Raw genomic sequence first — 23,626 nt, 5'->3', positions numbered from 1 at the left:
ATATTTTACTCATCTTTGGGAGACACCAGACTACTCTGTTACCATATTTTGCATGGAGATGTCAATAAGAGCATATGAATCCCATTTGGGAAACATTCAGCTTAAGTTAGAAGCAAAAGTTTTCTTTAGAGTTCTCTGGCATTAAATTGGCAAATGACTAAAGTATCAACACATTAGCAGATTGTGGCTGTACTGAGCAAACAAATGATTTGGCTGTTTATTTCACACTGTAGCTGATATTAGATTTACGCATTTATGCTGTATTTTATTTTGAGCTCACAGTCTGATGAAGGCTACAGCATGTATAATTGGAAATAACCTATAGACATGACATAGAGTTCTAATCTCTTTATTTGAGCAGTAAGTTCCTCCTTAGAATAAATTTATAACTTAAACTTCCTTAAATCCAGAATTGAAGTTGTATAAAAATTAAGTTCTGACTTAAACTTCTGCAAAAATTAGAGATGTTTTTAGTACGTGTACATATAAAAATATGTGTAGAGATATGATAGTGTAGCAATCTATACCTTTTAGCCTGGATCTGCAGTGGAGTAAACAATATAACATTTAAAGGAATGCTTACTTTATATTCATTTTTTTCATTTCAGCTCACTACCACTGTAAAATGGGGGGAGGGTGGTTTATTCCACTTATAGCTAAGGAGAGAAAGGCTTGGAAAGAGTCTATAAGTTACCCCAAACAACCCAGCTCAGATGTGTAAGGGTCTAAATTTGAAAGTGGTTCTATTGACTCCAAAGCCTTTTGCTCTACATGTCTAGGCATTATATTTTCTTCCAGTTTTAAACACTCATCTTCACTAACCCAAATGAGTCATAGGGGAAAAGTCCTGTGAACTATACATTTTGTACATTTTTAGAAGACAAATACTATGTTTAGTCTTCAGAGGTATGTCTGTTACATCCTGAGGAGCCTTGTGATATTATAGAAAATAAAATACTATATTTATACATCTTTGATCCTGAAGATAAAATTCCAAATTATTTAAGTACCCATTCTTTATTATAATGGAGTATTCCCCTCAACAGCATTATAACCATTGAAAAGCATTAAAACATATTTTAAAATTTAATGTTAATGTTCAAAATTTAAACATAATTCTTTCCTTAGCATTTTTAAACTAAATGGTGCTAATTAAAAGACAATAAATATTTTTATATTGGTGAGAAACATCCTATAGACATAGAATTCTGAAGTTTTAAATTGGAATGCACCTGTATAGTTATATGTTCTTTTCTACATTGTATCCAGGGCATAAGTTAACCTGGAAAAAATAATTCTATTCTTTTCCTAATCCTCTCAAAAATAAAATTCAAAATATGCTTTTTATAATATATTCCAAGCCCTTTAACTCTGTTTGTGTGGACTAACTTAAGAACCATTTGCAGTTTTTAGTTGTATAGAAATAATACTCATGGAAAATCAGTCCATAACATCCCATTAATTTTTTTATATCATTTGTTTATTCAGAAATTAAACTAATCAAGATTTTAAAAAACTGTTTAAAGGATTTCAGACTCCTGATCCAAAAGTGTGATTATTTAAAATAATAGTATCTACTTTCAAAGTCATAAATTCTTAATAATCACACAAAGATATTAAATATTCCTATCCAAAATGATCCATGCATTAAATATAATTTTCAACCAAATGTAATTTCAACTCCTTAACAGTTAAGAAGTAGTTACATTTATATAGTCCTAAAATTATTTTGGCCCTTTGAAGGCAATCACAAGGCTGATGTGGCCCCCGGTGAAAATGAGTTTAACACCCTTGTCTTAGATGCTTGGAATTTCAAAAACTTCAGTCAGTCACCATATAAATATATCATATCTCTAAATGGAATTGTGATAGGAATACAAAAATATCTGGGTTAGTAAAGATAGTTTTAACAGTATAAAAAGAGGTTAAACCCATGAGAAAACCAGCCTTACCTGAAATGTGTTAAGTGTCTCTGGATGTCCAGGTCTAGAATTGGAGTGGGTCTGGAGGATCCCAGTGGTGACCTATCTTGGCTCAAGAGGTCTTGGAATTCTTTACAAATTTGTCTAAAATAAAAGATTCAAAGTTGGAGTTGAACTCTTGAAATGGGGCTTTAATTTCATCCCATGGGATTTTGTTAAGGTTTGTTTTCCCATTGACAAGAGGACTAGATAACATTTCATAAATCGAACTGTGAAGTTCCATCCACATCATGCAGATGAGGGGCACAGGGGCAACTTTTCTCTTGGCATAGCAGCATCATAACCCTTTCCAGTGAGTAACAGTTCAGGAGCCTGGATAAAGCCAAGGTTAATTTTAAAGTGAATATTCATCCTCAGGTTAACCTAAGGATAGAGAAAAACCTGTATGAGAGGATCACAGTTCAATTATTAATTATTTTTTAATTAAAATATGATGTTAGATGATATCATATCCATAAAGAACTTTAAATCAAGTCACAGGCATCTTTCAGAGTCATGATTCAAGTAAACTTTGGAAAGTCATTTTTTTCCCAATATTTCATTATAATTCAGACTCTTGTGGACTAAATTTGCATCTTAATATTTGATGTAGATACTACTTATGTGAAGGTCGTCCACCAGCCTCACAGAAATGATCGTCATGCTCCATATAAAGACATTTTTTGCTGCTTTTCTTGTTTTCTATGATTATGATTTCTGATCATTGGCTTCAGTTTTAACTGCCACGTTACCATGTATGCTGTATAATAGTAAAGCCTTTGTCGTACATAGTCCAAACAGTATAATTCTAAAGAAGCAACACATACAGAAACAGTTATAAAAACAACAAAACACTGGATTAATATAGTAGCTAAAGAGTGAAGTAAAGGACTCCTCAGGAATTGCTGAAAAGAATTTATCTTCTAAAGTGAGGCCATTCTATATACAAGGGATAATATGATAGTGATTAGGTTTATTGTCTGAATTTATAATGGGCATTCACAAAAATGTAGTGATGTAGCCTTGATTATAGTTATCAATATAGCCAAGGAAAAGGGTCAATTTATTCCAAGTGAATGTCGTACCATGAACCCAGACACTAATTCTTCTCCAAAGCATTTATGTGATCAACAAATAACTACTGAAAGATGACAAAATTTCTTGAAGCACAAATAAATTATCACTAAGTTAAAATCAGTGGAGTCTTGTTTATTATTAGGTACCTAAAATTTATTGAATTCTTCCAAAGATCATTTGTGATTTTTTCCCTTTTAATTTAATTAATTGGGGTGACACTGGTTAATAAAATTATACAGATTTTGGTGCACAATTCCACAACACATCACCTGTACACTGTATTGTGTGTTCACTACCCCAAGTCAAGTTTCTCTCCATCACTATTTATCCCCCCTGTACTTTTCTCCACTTTTCCCCTCCCCCCTCCCCATGGCAATCTCCACATTGTTGTCAGTGAGTTCCCCCCCACTTTTTTTTTGCTCAATGCATCCATACCTCCCTACACAGCCCCACAACCTTCAACCCACCCTCAACAGATGTCAGCCTGCTCTCTATGTGAGTCTGTCTCTATTTTGTTTGTTAGTTCATTTTGTTCACTAGGTTCCACATATGAGTGAAACCATATTGTACTTGCCTTCTTAAATTTTTAAATGAACAATGAACCTCAGGTTTATTTCCAGTGTTCAAATACTGCTTCATTTCACAGAATTTGCCTTATTCATTTTGAACACAGGTGAAAGAGAATCATGGGGAGAGGAAAACAAACAAACAGGGTAAGTCCTTACCTGCTCTAAAGCAAATGGAATCCTCCATGTTCCCCTGCTAATAATGTCTGAGACACAGCATCTAAATGCATGCTTTTCACATGTGCAAACTTTCACTGAGAATATTTGATCTGAACTCACTTGTTTTGTTCTGAGTTAGACTCAGTTGTCTGACTTTCAAGTATATAACCTATTTTTAGATAAATAGGAACTAAGCTAAGTGTTTGATGGCATCGAATGACAGTATCTGTGGGCATCATTATCTGTTGTGCATTGTGTTATTTTATAATTGGCTATATTATCTTTGCTTTTAGTAAATTACTAACTTAATTTTTAAATATAGATTGATATTATCATATTTCAGACTAGCAAAATGAATTACTCTCTGGAAGGCCATCAATGTGATCCATTAGTACAAAGAAATATTGAAGTTGTTTAAAGATACCTTTTTAAATTTTCTATCAAATTAAAATATATTAAAAACTTAAAATAAAGATTGAAACATTGTTTTAGTTCTTGTGTTATATTAAGGGAATTACTTGGATATTTGAGCAAATTAATATATATGTTAGCACATCAACTTTCCTACTATATAGATAATACGACAAGTTACAATTAACGTTGATGGAGAAATGAGGAAAAAGCAAATTGTGGAAAGATTTACTTTATGCTAAACAATTCCCGTACACCACACATAAAGCTATATCAGGAGAAGTTTCAGAATTCTCAGTCTTTGATATTTGATTCTGCTGCTTAACTCACTGACTTAGGACAGCTTCTAGACTTGAAAACAGATAACAAATCTGTAGATATCCCTTAGGCAATCATCATTACCATTTCATTATGACACAAAGTTATTATTTTTATGCTTAATTTAATTCTTATTTAAAATTTTATTTATGAAACCACAATAAGCAATATTCTTATTTCTTCAGATAAAATGTCACATTATGAATTATGTAACACAAGATGATCTTCGATGAATCATAAATTCTAATTTTATCACTTACGTCATTGTCCTCAAGGACATCATTTTTAGCTGGTCTGAATTTAAAGTTCTGTATTTCTTCCTTTTGATGACTAATGGGAGTGGTAACACTCAATTAAAACTTGGTAACTATTCTCCTTTACCTTTATGTAGATCAGATGTTAATCATATTTAGTTCTAAGTTTAATGAAGATTTTCAAATGTGTTTCTACAAATCAAATAAATGTTGTGTCTGGTACATTTTAGATTTCAAAAATTGCTTATCTATTCTCACAAATAACTATCTAATTACACCAAAGCATTTTGGTTAATCAACAAAGCACTAGCAATATAGAGGAATTGGGAGGCTGACACTTAACCAAGGGACCTTCATACAATGATATACTTGGCAATAAATTAAATGTAACTGAATCTCTTATTCATAGAGATAAGAAGGAAATATGTAAATCAATCTTCTGATACAGATCAGCAATTGGATCTCTCATACAAAGAATTTTGAATGTGGCACATATTTTTGACATAATTATCACAGTCTTGTGAATCAAGGTGAGTTGTGAGAATATAATGAATATTTATGTAGGCTACTTAATTTCACTCTGAGTATTTTAATTGAAAATAGCCAATACTTTACCATTGGAAAATTAGAAACCACTCAGAGTATGTTGGATCTATTGGTGAGTTGCAGAAAAGGCATGTTATTCCTACACATCCCTTACATTATCTACTTATATTAATGACTACTGGTATTGTGTATGTTTGCTATGATGACATAATTTCTGGTTCTTAATTCTTATTTTGCATCATTTCATAAAGAGGTGGGATGAATATAAATAACCAAAAAGATAAAAAATTTGTAAACACTCTCTCCTAATCTCTACGTGTTTATGGCCTATATACTTTGTGTAAAATGAGATCACTGAAGCTAGTGAACTCAATTTTTGATTGATATGTAATGGCCTGCAAATGTTCAGCTATGGGCAGAAGAATCAAAGAAAATTACATGTTCTCACAATATTTTATTAAATCAAAAGTTAAAATATCACCTGATATAATATACTTGAGTTAGATCCCAGGTAAAAGGAAAATACAACTCCCCAGTTGAATTACTACACTAAAAAAAGATGTCTCAGCATAACTTTGACAAGTACAGAAGTATCTCTCTTACTTCCCTCAAGTTCTTGTAATATTTATTTCTGTGAAAACAAACTCTCGGCATCAGTTTGAATACCCTGACTCCAAAACACTTAAACAGAGTGATGGAAGCTCCCAAGAAAATGGACTTGCATGTGGAATGTTAATAGCGGCTACAGTGGTAATGGTCAACAGTTATAAAATCATTCCTGGGAAAAGGAGGGCCAGAAGGATTTCTCTGGTTTAGGAGGTGAAAGACTTAGAATATGCACAATGAAACCACAACCAAGTGATTCTGAGGCAGAGAATATGAAGTGTTTTCTCTTGGGTAATTTGTATTTTGGAATAACCATGTCATTTGGCTATATCACATGGGTACTAATATGGGAAAATCCATATGATCTTGCCAGCTAGAATGATATGATGCTTCGAAAACACCTTGGGGATACTACCTACTTTCTAGAACTGTGTATTTCTCTGGATGTATAACGAGTCTTTACATTCTCCTGAGATTATATCAAGGATTTCAACTAATTAACTACATGTACTTTCAGTTCCTTCTGGAGAAACTAAAGTATGACTGATACAGACCCCTTTGGGAAAGAGTAGAAGCAAAAGAATAGTGAACGCTCTGCCCATCTCCAGAAGATAAACAACACATAAAGTCCAGGTTTAGGTCATTCTATAGTAAGTGTTCAGGAGCTTCCACAGTGCAAATTTTATCTTCAAATTTTAAATCCCAATCTACACCTGCCTTACAATTTTCTTTCTTTAAATCTTGGTCTTCATTCTTCCTGCTATTCCTTTCCCCTTTATCTCTTTGTTTTGTTTTTTTCTCCTCTCCTTTAGCCACTTCCTTTTGTTTTCTTTCTCTTTGGGGCAAGATAAGAGAATGTCTGGTACTCTCAGAAGAGCAATGCATAAATATATGACAAACCCATTTGGTCACAGCCATAAGCAGCACAAACCCCAAATGAAGGACTCGAGTGTCTTGGGCAAACCTATTAGATAGTAGGTATCCCATAAAAACCCTTAAATTTGTAGGAAGACCTACGTTACATTGGAAGTTGGTGGAAGAAGGAATATGTACTTCTGGTTTTATGCATTTTTAGTCAATTTAAGTTCTAGCCAACATCTTGTAAAGTCATTTTTTCATCAGTTTAAAGAAGCAGTGTTTCTAACACTATCTACCTATGCTTTCTCTTTAAAATTTTTTCCCAAGTAAGAAACTAACTTGTAAATAATAATTTAGCCACCTAGGACTATTAGTTCTAAATTATTAATGGTCTATATGTAGCAATAACTTACTTTAATAAAGAGAAGAGAGAAAGAATTAGCTATTACCTGAAAGACTTTCCTCTACAAAATGTGAACATGACTTGCAGCAGTACTTCTGTTCCACTGGGTTTTCACACAGTAAATGGTAGTTCTTTTATTCATTATCAAAGAAATTTCAAGTTGGAAGAAATTTAAAGTCACTTTATGCAAGCTTCCCTTTCCCTATAACATTTTTCTTATTATTTTAATTCACATTTTAATTGGACTTTTTTTCTCCAAGTTTCAGAAGCTTTCTCATATGTTTACCTTTTCCTTTTCAACAATATCACCATAGGAGATGGGGTGATACATGGATTATTTGCTTCGTTATATACCAGATGGGGGCCCTGGTGGCTCTCCTCAGCCCCAGAGGTCTTCCTGCGGCCTTTCATGCACCCAAGTCTTTAACTGTTTCACATCCTCCAAACACTCCTAGTGTTTTAAGATCTTTACCCTCACTTATTAAGGCACAGTGAGTGGCTTACACCAAATTACGTGGGAACCAGAGGCATATTTGCCTGGAATCTACATCTCCTAGACATGTTTTTCTCCTACATATTCCTTCATGTTCTGGAAAGGTTTTCTGAGAACCTTCATCAGTGTGAAAGATAACCCCAGCACGAACCCAGGGCAGTTTGCAAATCTTGCCAGAGGCACCAGAAGGATGTGGAGGGTCCTTGCTTAATGTATCTTGCTGCTGGGATGTCAGAACTTCACCCTCACCCCCACCCCCATTGCTTTAGAGAACTGGTGCTTTCTGACTGTTTCTTTCCTCAAAGAAAATGGAAACACTTAAGATAAAGGCACATAGAGGCTTCTCCATTTGGCTTACTTGGTCGCTAGGATCATCTTTTTTCTTGCCGTCTGTTCTTTCTGTTCCATATGTTGTCTGGCAAGATGTTCTCCTACAGCTTTGGCGGGAAACTCTGTTTCGCAAGTGTAGCCAAAATCTCGAGCCAAGTGTAAAGCCTCCCCTGTTGGCAGACAATGAAAGTCAGTTCCTCAGGAATGACTAAAGTCGATGAGAGTAACACCTTATTTTCAGCCTCATTCCTGGCTGTGGTTAGGTGGATCATTTTTTCTATTCATTCTAAACAATCCAAGGGAAAGGACCTTGCAGGAAGAATTGGGTAGGATGAGGAGAATCTGAGAAACAGAAGCTACTTACCAGGAGGAGTAGGTGGAAAATCGAGGGGAAAACCCAGAACTACAGTCTAGGAGTTTTGACGCCCCTCAAGGCTCTGGCCATTAGACTAGATGCACATCTGAGATTCTACACGTTAATGCCCTTGGAAAGGACTCCATGGGAATGTCATTTTGTTGCTGCTCAGCCTACAGCCTATCCTCAGTATATCTGGAATATTCAGATATTTTTTCCATGCTATTTCTATCAAAATATTGGCAAAGGGTTCAAATAATTTTTTCAAAGAAGTTGGAACACTTCAGAAGTGAGCTGAGTGAATGATACCAATTTCATATTGTCACATTGTTCAATAGAGTATATTGCACAATTATAGTAGTAGCACCATCAGACTTTATGGTAAGCTTCAGTACCTTTTAGAACTAGGCACAATTTTTCTTAACTACATTATAAAATATATGATGTTTCTTAGGTACAATAACTTTATCCTTTCACAATCCTAAACCCAGGTAAAATTTTAAGAAATGGAGTAAAAATGGTTTATTGGTAAAGATCTGGTGATAGGTTTTGACTTGGAAAACAGTATTTTTAAAGGTTAATCAGCCAACTCTTACTCAACCATTAAAAAATTTAAAAGGAAAGTTTTCACTATATATACATATCTCCTACTTTGTTGAAGGTACAGTGCTAGGTAGGAGCAATGGTGATATAAAAGGCACCAACGATCACCCCTGTTTCCTGTTTCTAGAAAGGTGACAATCATACCAATTCTAGTAGCTGCAATAACAACAAACACAAAAACATCTTAGTAGGACTTTATAATTTATATTGCATTGATAGAAGCATTATTTATAATTGGTAAATGTTTATTGACATATGTTGACATTATATATAATAAAAGCTATTACATTACAAATATCAAGTGAGTGTTAGAGATAAAATGTTTCACATAAGTTCAAAGGAGGAGAAGGTGTTAATCAAGAAGAGGTGATCCTGTAGCCACAAGATCAATTAAGTTTTGTCATGAAAAAAATTTAAAAATCAGGTTTGATGACTAAATCATATGATGTTTGTTTGGTGATCAGCCAGATTAACAGTCAAAGATGTAATGGATTTGATCCTACTTTATACTCATAGAATGCTAGAGTAGTGGATGACTTAATGCCAGGAAGAAGTAAAAATGATTAATATTACTAAAGAGGAGGAAAAATTTATAGCTGTACAAAATAAATATACAAAATAGGCTAGTTAATATTCAGGTTGGAAAACACACATTTATAAAAAAAGGACAAAGAAAATTACCAATAATAAAAAAACAGCAAGACAAATTAGGATAATATAGATCTGAGGAACTATAATCTTAAAAGTAATTTCATCTTAAACTATTTTTGGATACCTAGCCTTTCTTACCACTAAAAATCCTAATGGGGATAAAAGGTAAATAAATTCATGAGAAATTTTTTCAAACATTTTAATTATATAAAAGTTCAAACATATAGCAAAGTTGAAAGACTCTGACAGTGAATTCCCATATGTCCACCCTTCGTGTTATACTAAATTTGCTTTATCATGTATCTGTTCATCTTTCTTTACCTCTACTTATCCTTGAATCCATGTTATATCTGATGAATATCAGAGTAACTTATAAACCTCATATATATCTCCCTGAAGACTTCAGCATTATGTATTTAAATAGGTTTAATATTTGTTAATAGTTTTTCTCTTAAAAACTGTACCTCAAAGATTTTCCCTGATGTATATTAAGAAAACAGAACAAGAATATATAAACCCTTTAATGCCAGTTTGTTTGTGTTATTTCTACCTACTGAGTAAATAGGAACTGGTGGGGTCCTTAACCTTGTTTATTTGACAGAAAAGTACATTTATATGCAGATATTAGTTAATATCCTGATTTGAAGTTGTAATGTGTACAAATATTAAGCAAGAGTTAAAGTAGGCTCTTGTATTTATGCAAGTGTGTTTAATTTTTATTTATGTTACCAATAGAAGCTAATATTGTTATTCTTTTTTTTAACCCATTCACTGTGTCTTGAACAACTTGTTTTTTCATTCCTGAAATGTGAGAAGCCCTGTTCTAGCCCTTGGAAGAGTGTAGTTTAATATATAAAGATTACAATGAGGTAAACATATTGGACCAGATAATGTTCGGTGAACTATCCCATCATGATGCTCCTACCCTCTTATTCTATTTCAATGCAGCTGCAGGTCTTCAGTTAAGATTTTTATATTCATGTAGTAGAAAACATCTTTGTTTTTCCTCCATGTTAAATAGTAAGGCAACACAACTAAATAGAAAGGGTGTCTACAATTATTAGTCTGGGTAGTGCTAGTTATTGAAGGGTCACAGTTTTGAACAGAGCTGCAATGCACAAGCAAATTTTCAAAGTGCTCAATACCAGCAGTTTATCACTTTAACCAACTGGGGGGATGTATGCATATTTGGCAAAAAAAAAAATGGCACTGATATTTTTTAAAAGGACATTGTATTGTCATATAGGATGGTCTCTTTGTTGGAAAATGACAACATGGAGATAATTTTAAAAATTTTCAAATTTGAGGTAAAAAGATCTATCAAGTAGTGGCCACAGCACCTGATCAGAGGATAAGCTCATGTGGCCTTGACTCCCAGATATTTTGCAACTAGCACAACAACACCATTCACAGAGTCATCTTTGTACAGCAGGCCATTGTGTATATTGATGTATCTGCATTTTACAATATTCACTCAGAAGTAGATGTTTAAATAACATTTTAACTGAGACCATTAAAGACAGGGTCCAGCAGAAGTAAGTCTTGTTTGAAGGCAGTTGGTAAGGTAATAATATGGGTGTAGTAATATATAGTTTTAATTTGAATATTTCACCTAAAATGTCATGAGGCGTGCTTGAGTGTGATATTGTTATGTTACAGAACTACAACTACATGCTTATAATTTTGCAATAAAAGATTTTGTAATAAAACAGGGACGTTATTGGTGCTGGACCCTGTCTATATATATTTATTTCCTCTACTGTTTGTGTGATAGTGGAAAGTGAAACAGTGTGAACAGGAGGATAGCAGCACGCCTCTTAACTTGGGTGCTAAAACCTGATTTTTGTGGATCTGGCCTACTTCATGCAATGCTCTAACCGTGTGGTCGTTTTAAAAACAGTTTGAATGGAACAGCTGCTATTTACATTTACACTGACAGTCAGATCCTTCCTTCCTTAGTTCTGTTTACTGCTTTCTCCTGATGCAATGTAACATTGTTACTGGATGTATAGCAATGCTACATCAAAAGAAGTGGCAAGTGAAGACACTCTGATACGTAGTTAAAATGTGTACATCATGCCACAAAAGCTTTGTCTGTGAGGACCCAAGAATGAAGAAATGGACCCATGAGTTAGAATACACATTGTATTCAATAATGATGACAAATCTACAGTTAAGTCCTGTACAGCAGTTACCTTAGAGTCAACAGGTTTAAAAACTTGAAATGTCAGGATTCAAAAAGCATATGAATACACTGGAAGGGGACAGGACTGGTTTATGAAAATAGAGATCTGGGAGTGTCTCTGTTTCTACGGTGGGTGGACATGCCCACGTGAACAACAAGCAGGTGCTTGTTCACCTGTGGTGAAAAGTGTGGTCCATGAAGGGCCCGAGCATTTTCCCTTCTGTTCCCACTGCAAGTACAACTGGGCGCTCCCCCGACCCTGTATTTCTGTGTGAGATGAGGTGGGACACCCTGGTTCTTCTTTGTTTTCTGTTTCAGAACAGATTTGAGCTATTCCTTAATTTTGGTGCATTGTGCCACTTGACAAACCAGTCCCCCAGCTCTTCTTTTTTCACACAACTGAACATACTAACTTGGGCAAGTACACCTATTGTGTTTCATGTCATTTCAAGAATGTATTAGAAGTAGGATACACAGATGTTTTTTGGGCTACTAGTACTGCTTGGACAGGAGTGTTCTAAGTGCAAGTCTCGAGGCTCTATATGCCACATGAGTTACCCTCCTATGTCTAAAAAAGTGGAAACCACTAAGGCTATTTAATTTTTCAATAGTAACAGCAGCACTTGATGCCTGGTATGTATTAACTCGCTCAAAAATCTAGCAGAAGTGAAATTATAGAACATAGAAGAACATAAAAAGACAATTTGCTCCCTGGTTTCAGGGCTTTCATATTTCACACTCAAAACAATTTAGGGCCCTGGATGAGTTGCTCAGTTGGTTGGACGGCTGTCCTATACACCAAGAGGTTTGGAGTTCGACCCCAGTCAGGGCACATATGAGAGGCGACCAAGAGATGTTTCTCTTCCTCTCTCACTTTCTCTCTCTCTCTCCTCCTCCCTCCCTCCCTCTGTCTCTAAAATCAATAAGCATATCCTCAGATGAGGATTTAAAAAAAGCAATTTAGGTTTAACTTAGTATTGCTATACCCAATGTTATTAAATAAAAGCATTCATGTGTTAAATTCCAGTCACATATCTATGATTTCAGCCTTAATTACATGTGCAGTGCAAGAACACATTTAAGTCTATCTTTGGGATTATTCCAAAAAGTACCCATTAGAAAGCAAATTTAGAATATTTTCAAACCTGGATATTACATTAAATGGACTGTCTTATTACATGCAGCTACAATAAATCCTAGAGCTGCAGGACAAAGATAATGTATCTGTTACAGGTTTCCCAAACTATTCTGAAGGAAATGTATTCCACAATGCTATATAGCATACAATCTGTGATAGAGACAGGTGCCTTCTTTTGTGGTAGTTTCCCTTGCTTAATGATGATTTTGTTTAAATGCTAAGACTGGTTTTTCAAAGTGATAGTTTTGCTTCCTATTCTATACTCTGCACTTAGCACAGCACCTAATTCATAATAGGTACTCAGTAAACATTTGTTAAATAAAAAACTTTCAATAACAGTCTTGTGAGACACCCTCCCCAAAGCATACAGTGAAAATCTGGAGCAAAAGAGAATTGTTATAAGGGCCAAAATACATAGCCAACCCAGAGAAATAGAGTATATTGTTATATCAGTGGAGACACTTAACACACTATATAGTTGAAGGCAGTGTTTCTCAACCCTTGCTACTTCCATACATAAGACTTTATTTTTTAAAAAGTCTGGGTCCCCTCCCACATCAATTAATCTCTGGAGCCAGGGCATCTGAGAGCCCGCAGTAATCACAAGCCAGTGTTAGGACCACTGCTCTCAGGTGGAGGGAAAGCATTATGCAGGTACTGACTATACATCTTCCCCAAACACAATGATTCTGTGGCTTATACAAAGGGACGGCAGTCCCTGTAGACTTAATATTAAACTGCAAAGGCCTCTGTCTAGGCTCTTGTATGAGAAGTTTGGCTTTATTTGACTGATATAGTATAAACTCTGGAAACAAACCAGAAAATGTGGTGGCAGAAGTGGAGACAGCATTGTTGGGGAAACAAAGCCATTAGTCTACTGAAAAAGTATACTTCTATAGGGAGTTGCCATGTACGAGGAGGGTTGCTTTTCATACTAGTAGGGAAGAGGTGGAATATTAGTGAAGGGTTGAGACAACTGGGTGGACACTGGGAAAAAATAAAATAAAATTGAATCTATAACGTACATCCGACAACAAAACAAGGTCCAGAGGAATCAAAGATTTAAACATAAAAATAGAACCTCAAAGTAATTAGAAGATAACATGTGATAAATCTGTTATAATCTTGGAATAAAAAACGTCTTTTAGGCCCTGGCTGGCGTAGCTCAGTGGATTGAGTGCAGGCTGTGAACCAAAGTGTCGCAGGTTCGATTCCCAGCCAGGGCACATGCCTGGGTTGCAGGCCACGACCCCCAGCAACCGCACATTGATGTTTCTCTCTCTCTCTCTTTCTCCCTCCCTTCCCTCTCTAAAAATGGATAAATAAAATCTTAAAAAGGTCTTTTAAAGTATTATAATAAATACTAAAAGCCATGAAGTAAAATACATGAGAAATATGATTATATTAATGTCAAAAAGTTCTACAGGAAATAGACCTGAACAAATAAGCAAACAAACAAAAAACTCTTAGCAGCAAAGAAACAAACCAAAGCCAGGACCAGAGAAATTTTGCAACTCATTTCAGAGACATACAGGCAACTTTTCTGATGTATAATGAGTACTTATAAATCAATAAGAAAAATATACAAAATTACCCCATAAGCACAAAATAAATGAACATACAGAAAACCTCATAAAATTTTCCTAAGAATTAATCCAACCTCCTTCATAATGTAGGTAGCCTTTTTTCCCAACCAAATCATCAAAGATCAAAATGTTGGTAGTACCCTGCCTGCACAGGGAATACTATCATATCGGTGCCTTTTACCCCCACTGCTGATGGGATTATAAATTTACAACCACAATGGAGAACAATCTTCCTATAATCTTCTAAAATTACAAATGTAAATATCTCTGCACCCTGCAACAGATCTCTACAAATTTATTGAATAGATGTGCTTGAATAATCTGTTGAATTATTTATGTTTAAGTGTGAGGCTACTCATTGTACAGCACTATTTTTAATAGTTGAAGATTGAAAATACCTATATTATATTCAGTAGGGGACTGATTAAATAAATTACAATACACTCAAACAATAGAATTCCATGAGTAATTTAAAGAATGGACAATTTGTAATCACTGAAAAAAACCCACTAATATAAGTGAAAAAAACTCAACATGCAGAAAGCATGTAGAATAATAAACCCAAGCATATACACTATATCTTTGGAAGGATATGGAGAAACCATTGACATTATTTTTTCTTCCCAGAGGGTCACTGAATGATTGAGGAACAAAGAGAAAAGGAGGTATTTCACTACATGCTCTTTTGTAACATTTAATTTTTGTTACCATTTGTATAAATTGTCTATTTAAAATTATATGAATTCAAAAGCAAAATTACACTCTGACCCCATTCTAAGGTTTAATTCTAAACTCAAATATATGTTGTAAATTAAAACATGAGAAATTCCAAAACATCCACTGCCATTCAGGAGTTAGATATCAATAATAATAATTGCAGTCTACAATTTTATTAGAATACCTATGAATTTTGATAAATGTAAATATCAGAAAGAAGCAGAACTGAGTGTTTGAAAGCATATTAGTTGAGGCACAAAGTTTGAAAGATAACAATAGAAAAAAGAAAATGAAATCACGGGTAAAATATTGTAGAGACATGCCTTGAAGTGAGCATTACGATTTACCACAGGGTGTGATGAGCAGAGCAGAGCCAGCGGGGGCGGGACTGAGCCCAGTGGACCTGACCACATTCGTCTTTTTGCCACAGTCACCATGAATAGAAACAGGAATTTAAGGACACTCCAAGCACTAAGACAAAGAATCATACGCGTAGTATCCTATTTCTTCTGCCTCAACCTTTTCCCCCTAAAAATGAAGGGAATCACAGATGCAGCTAATTCTAGGAAGTAAGCATATGATTTAAGGTGTCTTCTAAGAAGGTGTCTATTTGTCCACAATATTGTATGATACAATCTCTGTTTTACTGATTCCAATTATTGAAAATTCTCATAAATACTAGGTTTTAAATATTAAATAAAAATATCTAATTATTATCTAATTACCAATTATCAAAGCAGAGTCTGTCAGATAGAAACTATTCCATGACTTAGAATAAGACATTTACAGATGAGACGATACCTATTAGTCTGAAAAAAAAAAAAAAAGCCATTTTCCGAGACCTTCAAATGAATGACCAACACAGGCTCTATTAGCATCTACTTTATGGAGCCCAGTTCCAGTGGCGACTCAATGCTGGAGCATTTGTGTGCAAAAGGGAACACAAATGCTGGGTCCCCTTCTTATTGGGCTGCTCCAGGTGACTGTCTGACTAAATAAGCACCAGAGTTATTATGAGAAAGAGCCAACTTATTACCCTTTTATATCATGTACACTTTTAGAAAAAAGCTGAAAACCTTAATTCAGGATACTGAATTAAGGGAAGGATACTGTGGGAATGTGATGTCTGGAATGACCAGTGGAAGAGTTATTTTGGGATGACAGTCCTTTCAGACCTGTAATTGCCATGAGTCCCTGAAAGCTAGCCTTAGCTCCTCAGTCCATAATCCCACACTGTAGTACCAATGTAAAGGCAATGAGACTACTAGTTTCCTCCTCAATGCCATGAGAAGAATAACTAATGCTGAGCATGCCTTGTGCATGTTTTGCCATAAATACTTGGCAAAAGGATGCCATGGGTTAATCACATATCAAGCAAGTCTGATATACCTCCACTTGCTATTACCTCTCCTATAGGAAAGTTCTTTTTCCCTTGTTTCCTGGAAGTGCAATTGCATAGGCTCCATATTAAAGAAAAAGGGGAAGTAGCACCAAGTGATAGCATTCCTTTCTCCCACCTTTGTTTGGTTTGGTTGGTCTGGAAAGAAAAGGGATTGTAGTGTAATCTTGTAACTGACTGCCTGACTGACTACATGGACATCCTATCAAAAGTACAAGAGACACTATTGCTCATTATTCCAGAGAAGCAGTATGAACCAAGATGAAATGTCACCCTAACTCTGGGTGGTTAAGTGGTGGCAGAGAGTTCATCGGGATTTTAAATAAAAACGTGAACTAGAGGATGTAAGTAAGCTCAAGAAACTTGCCCAGGATTCCTAATTAGCAGGAAGGGCCAATCCACAGTGAAAAACAGGGTCACAGATTTCTTTCTAACCCACAGTTATACCTTTTTAAAATGCAGAGTAGTTCAGCTATGCAACTTTGGCATAATGCAAATGGCATTATGCAAAAATGCCATGGCAAAAATGCAAATTTGAGTAGAATATACATGGTGATGCTGCAAACCAGAAGATCTGGGTTCTTATCCTTGCTGCTCCTAATTTTTTTAAAATCCTTACCCAAGGACATGTTTATAGATTTTAGAGAGAGAGAAAGGGAGTGAAAAGAGAGAAAAGAAAACATCAATGTGAGAGAAACATTGATTGTTTACCTTTTGTACACATCTTGATGAGTGACCAAACCTGAAATCTAGGCACGTGCCCCAAGTGGGAATCAAACTGCAAATTTCAGTTTGTGGGTTGATGCTCAACCAACTGAATCACATTGACCAGGCTCCCAATTTTATGGTCCTTTGCAGAACACTTAATCTCATTGTATCTTAGTTTACTCAAGAATAATGGTAACTAAAACTTATCAAGAAGCAAGTTAGAGCTGGGTACCATGTTAATTGCTTTACAAACATTCTGATTTTACTATCTCAACAACCTTATAAACAGGGTACTGTTATTAACACCACTTTATAGATAAAGACTCTGATGCTCACAGAGGTTGTATGCATTTCCCTATAGCACATTACTAGCAAGTAGTGGAAGTAAGTTCAAACAAGGTTCTTTGACTCAAGAAGCTCACTGTTAACTGCTATGACCTAGTGGCTATGGACTACTCAATATTTCATTTGCCTCCAAAGCTAAAGTTTTATGATTCTGAATAAATCCTGTTATTAAATAGTGTTGTTTAGAAAAAAAGAAGGTGGGAGACAGGTATGCACCTTTATTATATGCTTCTGTGCCACTTGTTAAGGCAGAGATAGGTACTGGACTACTGGATTGTCAAAGATTTGTCCTTTCCTTACATACTTTAGAGTTGCTGCCCAGCTGGAGACTAGATTTTCTAGTATACCCATGGGACTAGTTCTTATGAAATGTGAACAGCAGTAATGTGGGTCACTTCCTGGTCAAGTGGGTAAGAGCTGTGCACTTTCACCCTCATCTCTTTCCTTAACATGAGCTGAAGGAATACGGCCTAGAGGAGGGCAGGGCTCCAGATGTAAGGACTCCAGGTCTCTGAATGAGACTGTGAAAGGAAAGAAGGCCTTCTATGAGGGGCATCACATCAGAGTGTGATAAGTGAGAAATAAGCTTCTGTTGAGTTAAGAGACTGAAAATTTGGGAATTTGCTGTTATAACAGCTCACATTATTCTAACCATTACAGAGATTATAATTCTTATTACAAGTTAAGAAAATGAAGCTCAGTCAGGATAAGTAAATAGCTCAAAGTCAGACAGACTTTCAAAAATGGTATTATTGGGTTGCGGAGGGTTACTAGGCTGAGGGATAATAAATTTTGCGAGTGGTACAAGTAGCTTACCTGAGGTAAGAAGTGTCAGGTAGAATCTGGGAGCTTACACTTTTGAAACTACAGAAGGAAGCAACACTGACAAAGGGTCCAAACTTGAAAAGAGTGAATGGGGATCATACATGATATTTGTAAACAGTCCATTCTTTGGCTGATGTATATTTCACCCTTCACTGCTCCACACTGTTCTTTAAAAATGTATATAAACAGAATTTAATGACATGTCATGGCAAATGGCAAGCCAAGGCATTTGTGTTTAAGGACTTAAACTGGACTTTCAGAACTCCCGATGTTGCCTGAGGATGTTGTATGAGCCTGTGCAAATTCAGCAGCACTGCCCCAGGAATGCACCTCACTCTCAAGTGAATAACCCCCCACCCCCATTCCACAACACTCTCCAAATGAGGTGGGCAGAAATTACTACATAATTGACTCCTTCAACTTTGCAAACATTATTCTGGAATAAAATATAGGGTGGAAGTGAAAGAACTTGCCAATTCATAAGTAATAAAAAATATAGCAAGAGTATTAGAACTAGAAGAATAATATTGGTCAAATTCTTTGAATGTTTTCTAGAGACAGAACTTTCTCCACTCTGAAAGAGTGTAGGGCTATCCTCAAATCTCAGGCAGATCAGTGCATTGGGTTAAGCAACTTTAACCCACTGTATTTTCCAGGGAGTGACATCTGATGTTGCAAATACAACATCTGAATCTCTCAGGTGCTGTAAATACAAGAATGGATAGAGAAGTCATAGCAATGTGACAAACAAGAAGAAATGAAAAGAACTGCAGGTTTACAATAAAGTGGGGGTATAAGAAATGGCATTAACCATTAAGTATATATTTAAAACTTGTTAAATGAAGACATATGGATTAAAAGGTGGTATAATTTAGTATTACATTCAGGAGACCCTAGGTTCAAATACTCATATCTAATTTCTAGGTCAAATATATCTATGTTACAAAAACAAAAATATTCCCCATTGTAAATAGGGGCCTTAATTTTCAGGTGAAATAAAGTACAGTCAGACTTAAATTCTTCATCCCATTGGTTACCAGGTGCAATGATATTTGTAACAGAAATGTTGGAAATTATTTAAGTATATTATAAATTGACACTAAGTAGCCCTCTCTTATAAATCTCTAAGGTGACCCCTAAAATAATGATTCAAAAATGTTGATTTGAGAATAATTCTAGGAGGGAACTATTAGTTGAGTGACTCCGTTCAAAAGAAATACAGGGGTGGTGAATGCACATACATACATATAATATATAATACATCATCTGAAACCTATATAATTTTATTAACCAATGTCACCCTAATAAATTCAATAAAAATTAAAAATTAATATAATTCCAAATAAATCTGCAAATGACATTATTTCCTATTTTAATTTTCCCACTTATGTTTGAATAAAACTGTGATTTACTCCAAACAAAAAAGAGAAATACAGGGGAAAATAGTATAAAATAATAAAAAACAAAATGAAAACCCAAGGCAAGCATGGAAATATAAGACTATTATGATGAAATTACTGTTATGTTTGTGACAGGGGTAGGTTTTGAAAAACATTTGCTCATTTGCTAATTTTAATTCCTGTCATAAGGTACCTTACTGTCCAATGATCGGATCTTCACAAAGGTTAAAGCTTCTCTGCATGGAGAGCTGGAGTAGTTCTCACACACTAGTCTTTCTATGGGATTCCTATAAAAATTGCAACAATGGCAAAGATGCATTCAATTCTTCTTCAGAAAAGGGCAGAGACAAATACTATAAAGTTACAGATGGTTGACCTTCATGAGATTTATTTCTTAGTCTGGTCTATGAGGAGAAAGCCAATCAGATAACATCTATCTTGTGCTCAATTACTGTACAGAATGAGGAGGGAAGTGTGATTAAATCCCAGCAATGTATTGGGCCATCACATTGTTTGAGAAAGAACTAATCTAGTCATGGCTAGACCACTCTATAAAAGTTTCTTCTTTTAAAATAGATTTTATTTATTTTTTAAAGAGAGAGGAAGAGAGGGAGAAAGAGAGAGAAATACCATCTGCCTCTCGCATGTCCCCAACTGAGGAACTGGCCTGCAACCCAGGCATGTGCCTTGACTGGGAATCAAACCAGTGACCTTTCAGTTTTCAGGCTGATGCTTAACCCACTGAGCCATACTAGCCAGGGCTAAAAGTTTCAATCAAAGTTTTAAGAGACATTTAAGAAAAGGTAATTGTGATCAAAATGATATGGTGATTAAAATGCATATATGAGTTGATGTAGAAAATCCAGGAGAAAAGAGGGAGATATCAAATTTTAAAATGGTGGAAAAAATAAGTAATCTTTCCTACAAAAACATAGATTTGTAAGAAAGCTGATGGACCATTTTTGATGACTAGAAATCTAGTTTTAGAATTTCTAAAAAAATTTAACCTAAAATGTTGCTGCCTTTTGCAAAAATTTTGATTGAGGAGGAAAAGTATTACACCAAAATATTGGGGTAAAATATTACCCCAATACCCCTTTAATTCAAAGTCTTATATTCACACCAATTGATAGACATGGTGAAGTTTTAATTTACTACTGAAAACTATACAAGCAAAACAAATCTGAAATAACTGAATCAGACCCACGTTAGCACAGAAAGAATCAAAGTAATAAAAGTGCTGAAGAAAAACATCAACTGTTTCAATATCCCAAGAGGTTGATAAATAAGAGTTGGGTCATCATTATTTTGTTTACATCTGGCACCCCCTACAGGACTCCAAGGACTCTGAGCCTATTGCAGCATGTGGCACCTTGTCGTCACCACTAACCCACCTGAAATGTGGGAATATAAATAAATAGAAGAGTCCTAAACAATGAAGCTGCTCTTCTTGTCATCTGGGGTTACAATGAAGGTTATTTTGATTTAGGTGGAATGTCCCTGTTCTTCATATATTAAGTTCTCCTCATGTTCTAAGAAAACTTGTAGTTTTTTTAAACTGTGGGTCATGACCCATGACTCAACAGAGACTCTTGAAATAAATTTAGTGGGTATACAATCAGCATTTTAAAAGAATGAAAAAATATAGAATAGAATAAAAGTATCAGAAAACATAGCAGAGTCATGAAACAAAATGTGTGTGTGTGTGTGTGTGTGTGTGTGTGTAAGACAGCATGTGTTTGAGGATCATAATGTAATATGTGGGTAGCTGAGGGGTGGAAAAGATCCCTTTTCCCCTAAATCTTTTTTCCTCAGTTCTGTCAAAGTGCCTGAAATTCAACTCTAAAAGATATATTTTTCTGCATCATGAATATTTTGGGGATGTCAAGAACATCTGATTAAGTTGTATTTGGAAAGAATAAAATCTTGAGTTCCATCAGCAAATGCTACTGTGACTCCTCTGCAAGCAGAGGCCAAATGAACAGAACACCAGTGAGGCACTTTGTGATGGAGAGGCAGCTGAAAGAGTAGATGGAAAGAGCACGAGATCATTGTAGGATTTCACATATTTAACCTGCATCTTCCCCGTTAGCATTGATCGATGACTCCCACACAGGGTACTCCAGTGCTTTTGGCTACTATAAAAATCAATAAGAAGAATTGTGAATATATCCTTTTATGATTTTTCAGTTTGTACTGGCCAATACATTCACAGACATGATGGAGAAAAATCTTAAGGCCTTTACTTTTCACATCAGTTACAAATTTCCTAAGAATTCACAGTCAATCCATCCTATGAAGTAGAAAGGTCTCAAAAACCATTTAGATTAATGGCCCTTAAACCTCATTATATATCAGAATCACTGGGGGTGTCTTAAATGCCTGGGCTACACCACCAGAGAATGTTTCAGTTGGTTAAGAGATGGGAGCCAGGCATTTTAAATAAACCTTTCAGTTGATTCTACTGTGGAGTTAGGTGTAAGAACCAACCAAGTTCCACCAACCATATGATTCTTAAATAACACTGATGTTTCTTGTTATATCCTGAACAACTGTTTTGTTCTATTGTTAAATAGCTATAATTTTAATGATGTTTTCACTTAAATTGAGCGGAAATCTGTCTCCTTTTAGAACTGATTATTCGTCATTTTTTTCTACTTTGTCCTTCCCCACCCCCCAGCCTCTCCCCTCCCACTATGGATGGGTGACTGGTCCGCTCCCTCCACCACACGTCAGCTCTCAGTGTTAGCACACACAGCAACTGCAGCACGGCCACAGAAGACAGTAATGGTAATACTTACTACATGTTTGCGGCCAATAATATTAACATTGTAGTTGTTTTCATTACAATTAGGGAAGAAAGCAAAGATAACTGTTAACAGCAAAATCAACAAAGCATTTTTTCAAGACAAGTGTTAAGAATACACTATTTCACAAAGTTGTACAGTAAGTCCTATATATTGATAATTGGGAAAAATGAGACATGTTTGTTTACGTGTTTCACTTACTTTTTACCTCCTATTGCACCTTATACACAAGTGAGTAACCAGTGCAAGAAGAGTGTCACAGGCGTGTTTAAGTGAGTCTTGGCAGAAAGCCTCTTTGTTCATATTTAAAACAATAGTATCCTGAGTTACAGAAGAATTTGTCTTTGACATTCAAAAGCTCCCCCACAAAGTTAAACATGAATCTTTAATAATACTTCTTAAAAGAAGATTGAGCAAGAACATGTAAAGTTTAGTCCTCATAGAAGAAACAAAGGGGAAAAGGTAAATGGAAAAAAATAATTTTTGCAAATAGATTTCCACCACTGTCCCTACCCCACTGGTTAATGTTAGCCTTTCTGTGACTCAGGTTGTCCACCCAAAAAGCCATGGAACCTCACAGCACTTTAGACGTGTACTCGGTTAAAACAATGAGTTTTCAGGCTCAGTATCATGCCCAGACTACTGTGAACTCTTTATATAGGGTTATTGCAGTATTTATTCTGTAGATCATGTTGCACTGAATTATAGTGAGTTAAGTCAAATTAATCTGAGCTCTGAAATAAACAACAATAAAAATGACAATAGTACAGCTGATTTTTGTTGCTGATATTTAGGGTATACTTATTAAAGTACCTAAATGTTCCATTGTTGTATTCTTCCCTGTTATTGCCAGGATCAGTAAATTAAATAATGTTATGAATTATCTGAGCTTTATACAATATTAAATGTAATTAATAATTATTAA

The 23,626-nt window shown here is 35.2% G+C and overlaps 1 protein-coding gene across 2 annotated transcripts in view; it reads right to left on the bottom strand.

Annotated features, from left to right (window-relative positions):
• TFAP2D (transcription factor AP-2 delta) overlaps window positions 1-23,626 on the bottom strand; it is a 59,633-nt gene that overhangs the window by 19,682 nt on the left and 16,325 nt on the right. For both annotated transcript variants that reach the window (XM_028510920.2, XM_036024223.1), the window contains 2 exons: window positions 8,011-8,152; window positions 1,953-2,066 (listed from right to left, as the gene is read on the bottom strand). In XM_028510920.2, coding sequence (XP_028366721.1) covers window positions 1,953-2,066; window positions 8,011-8,152 — 256 coding nt within the window. The remainder of the gene's footprint in view (window positions 1-1,952; window positions 2,067-8,010; window positions 8,153-23,626) is intronic.

This window comes from Phyllostomus discolor, chromosome 4 (assembly GCF_004126475.2).
Source record: "Phyllostomus discolor isolate MPI-MPIP mPhyDis1 chromosome 4, mPhyDis1.pri.v3, whole genome shotgun sequence".
NCBI lineage: Eukaryota > Metazoa > Chordata > Mammalia > Chiroptera > Phyllostomidae > Phyllostomus > Phyllostomus discolor.
This window is presented reverse-complemented; position numbering and strand designations above follow the sequence as displayed.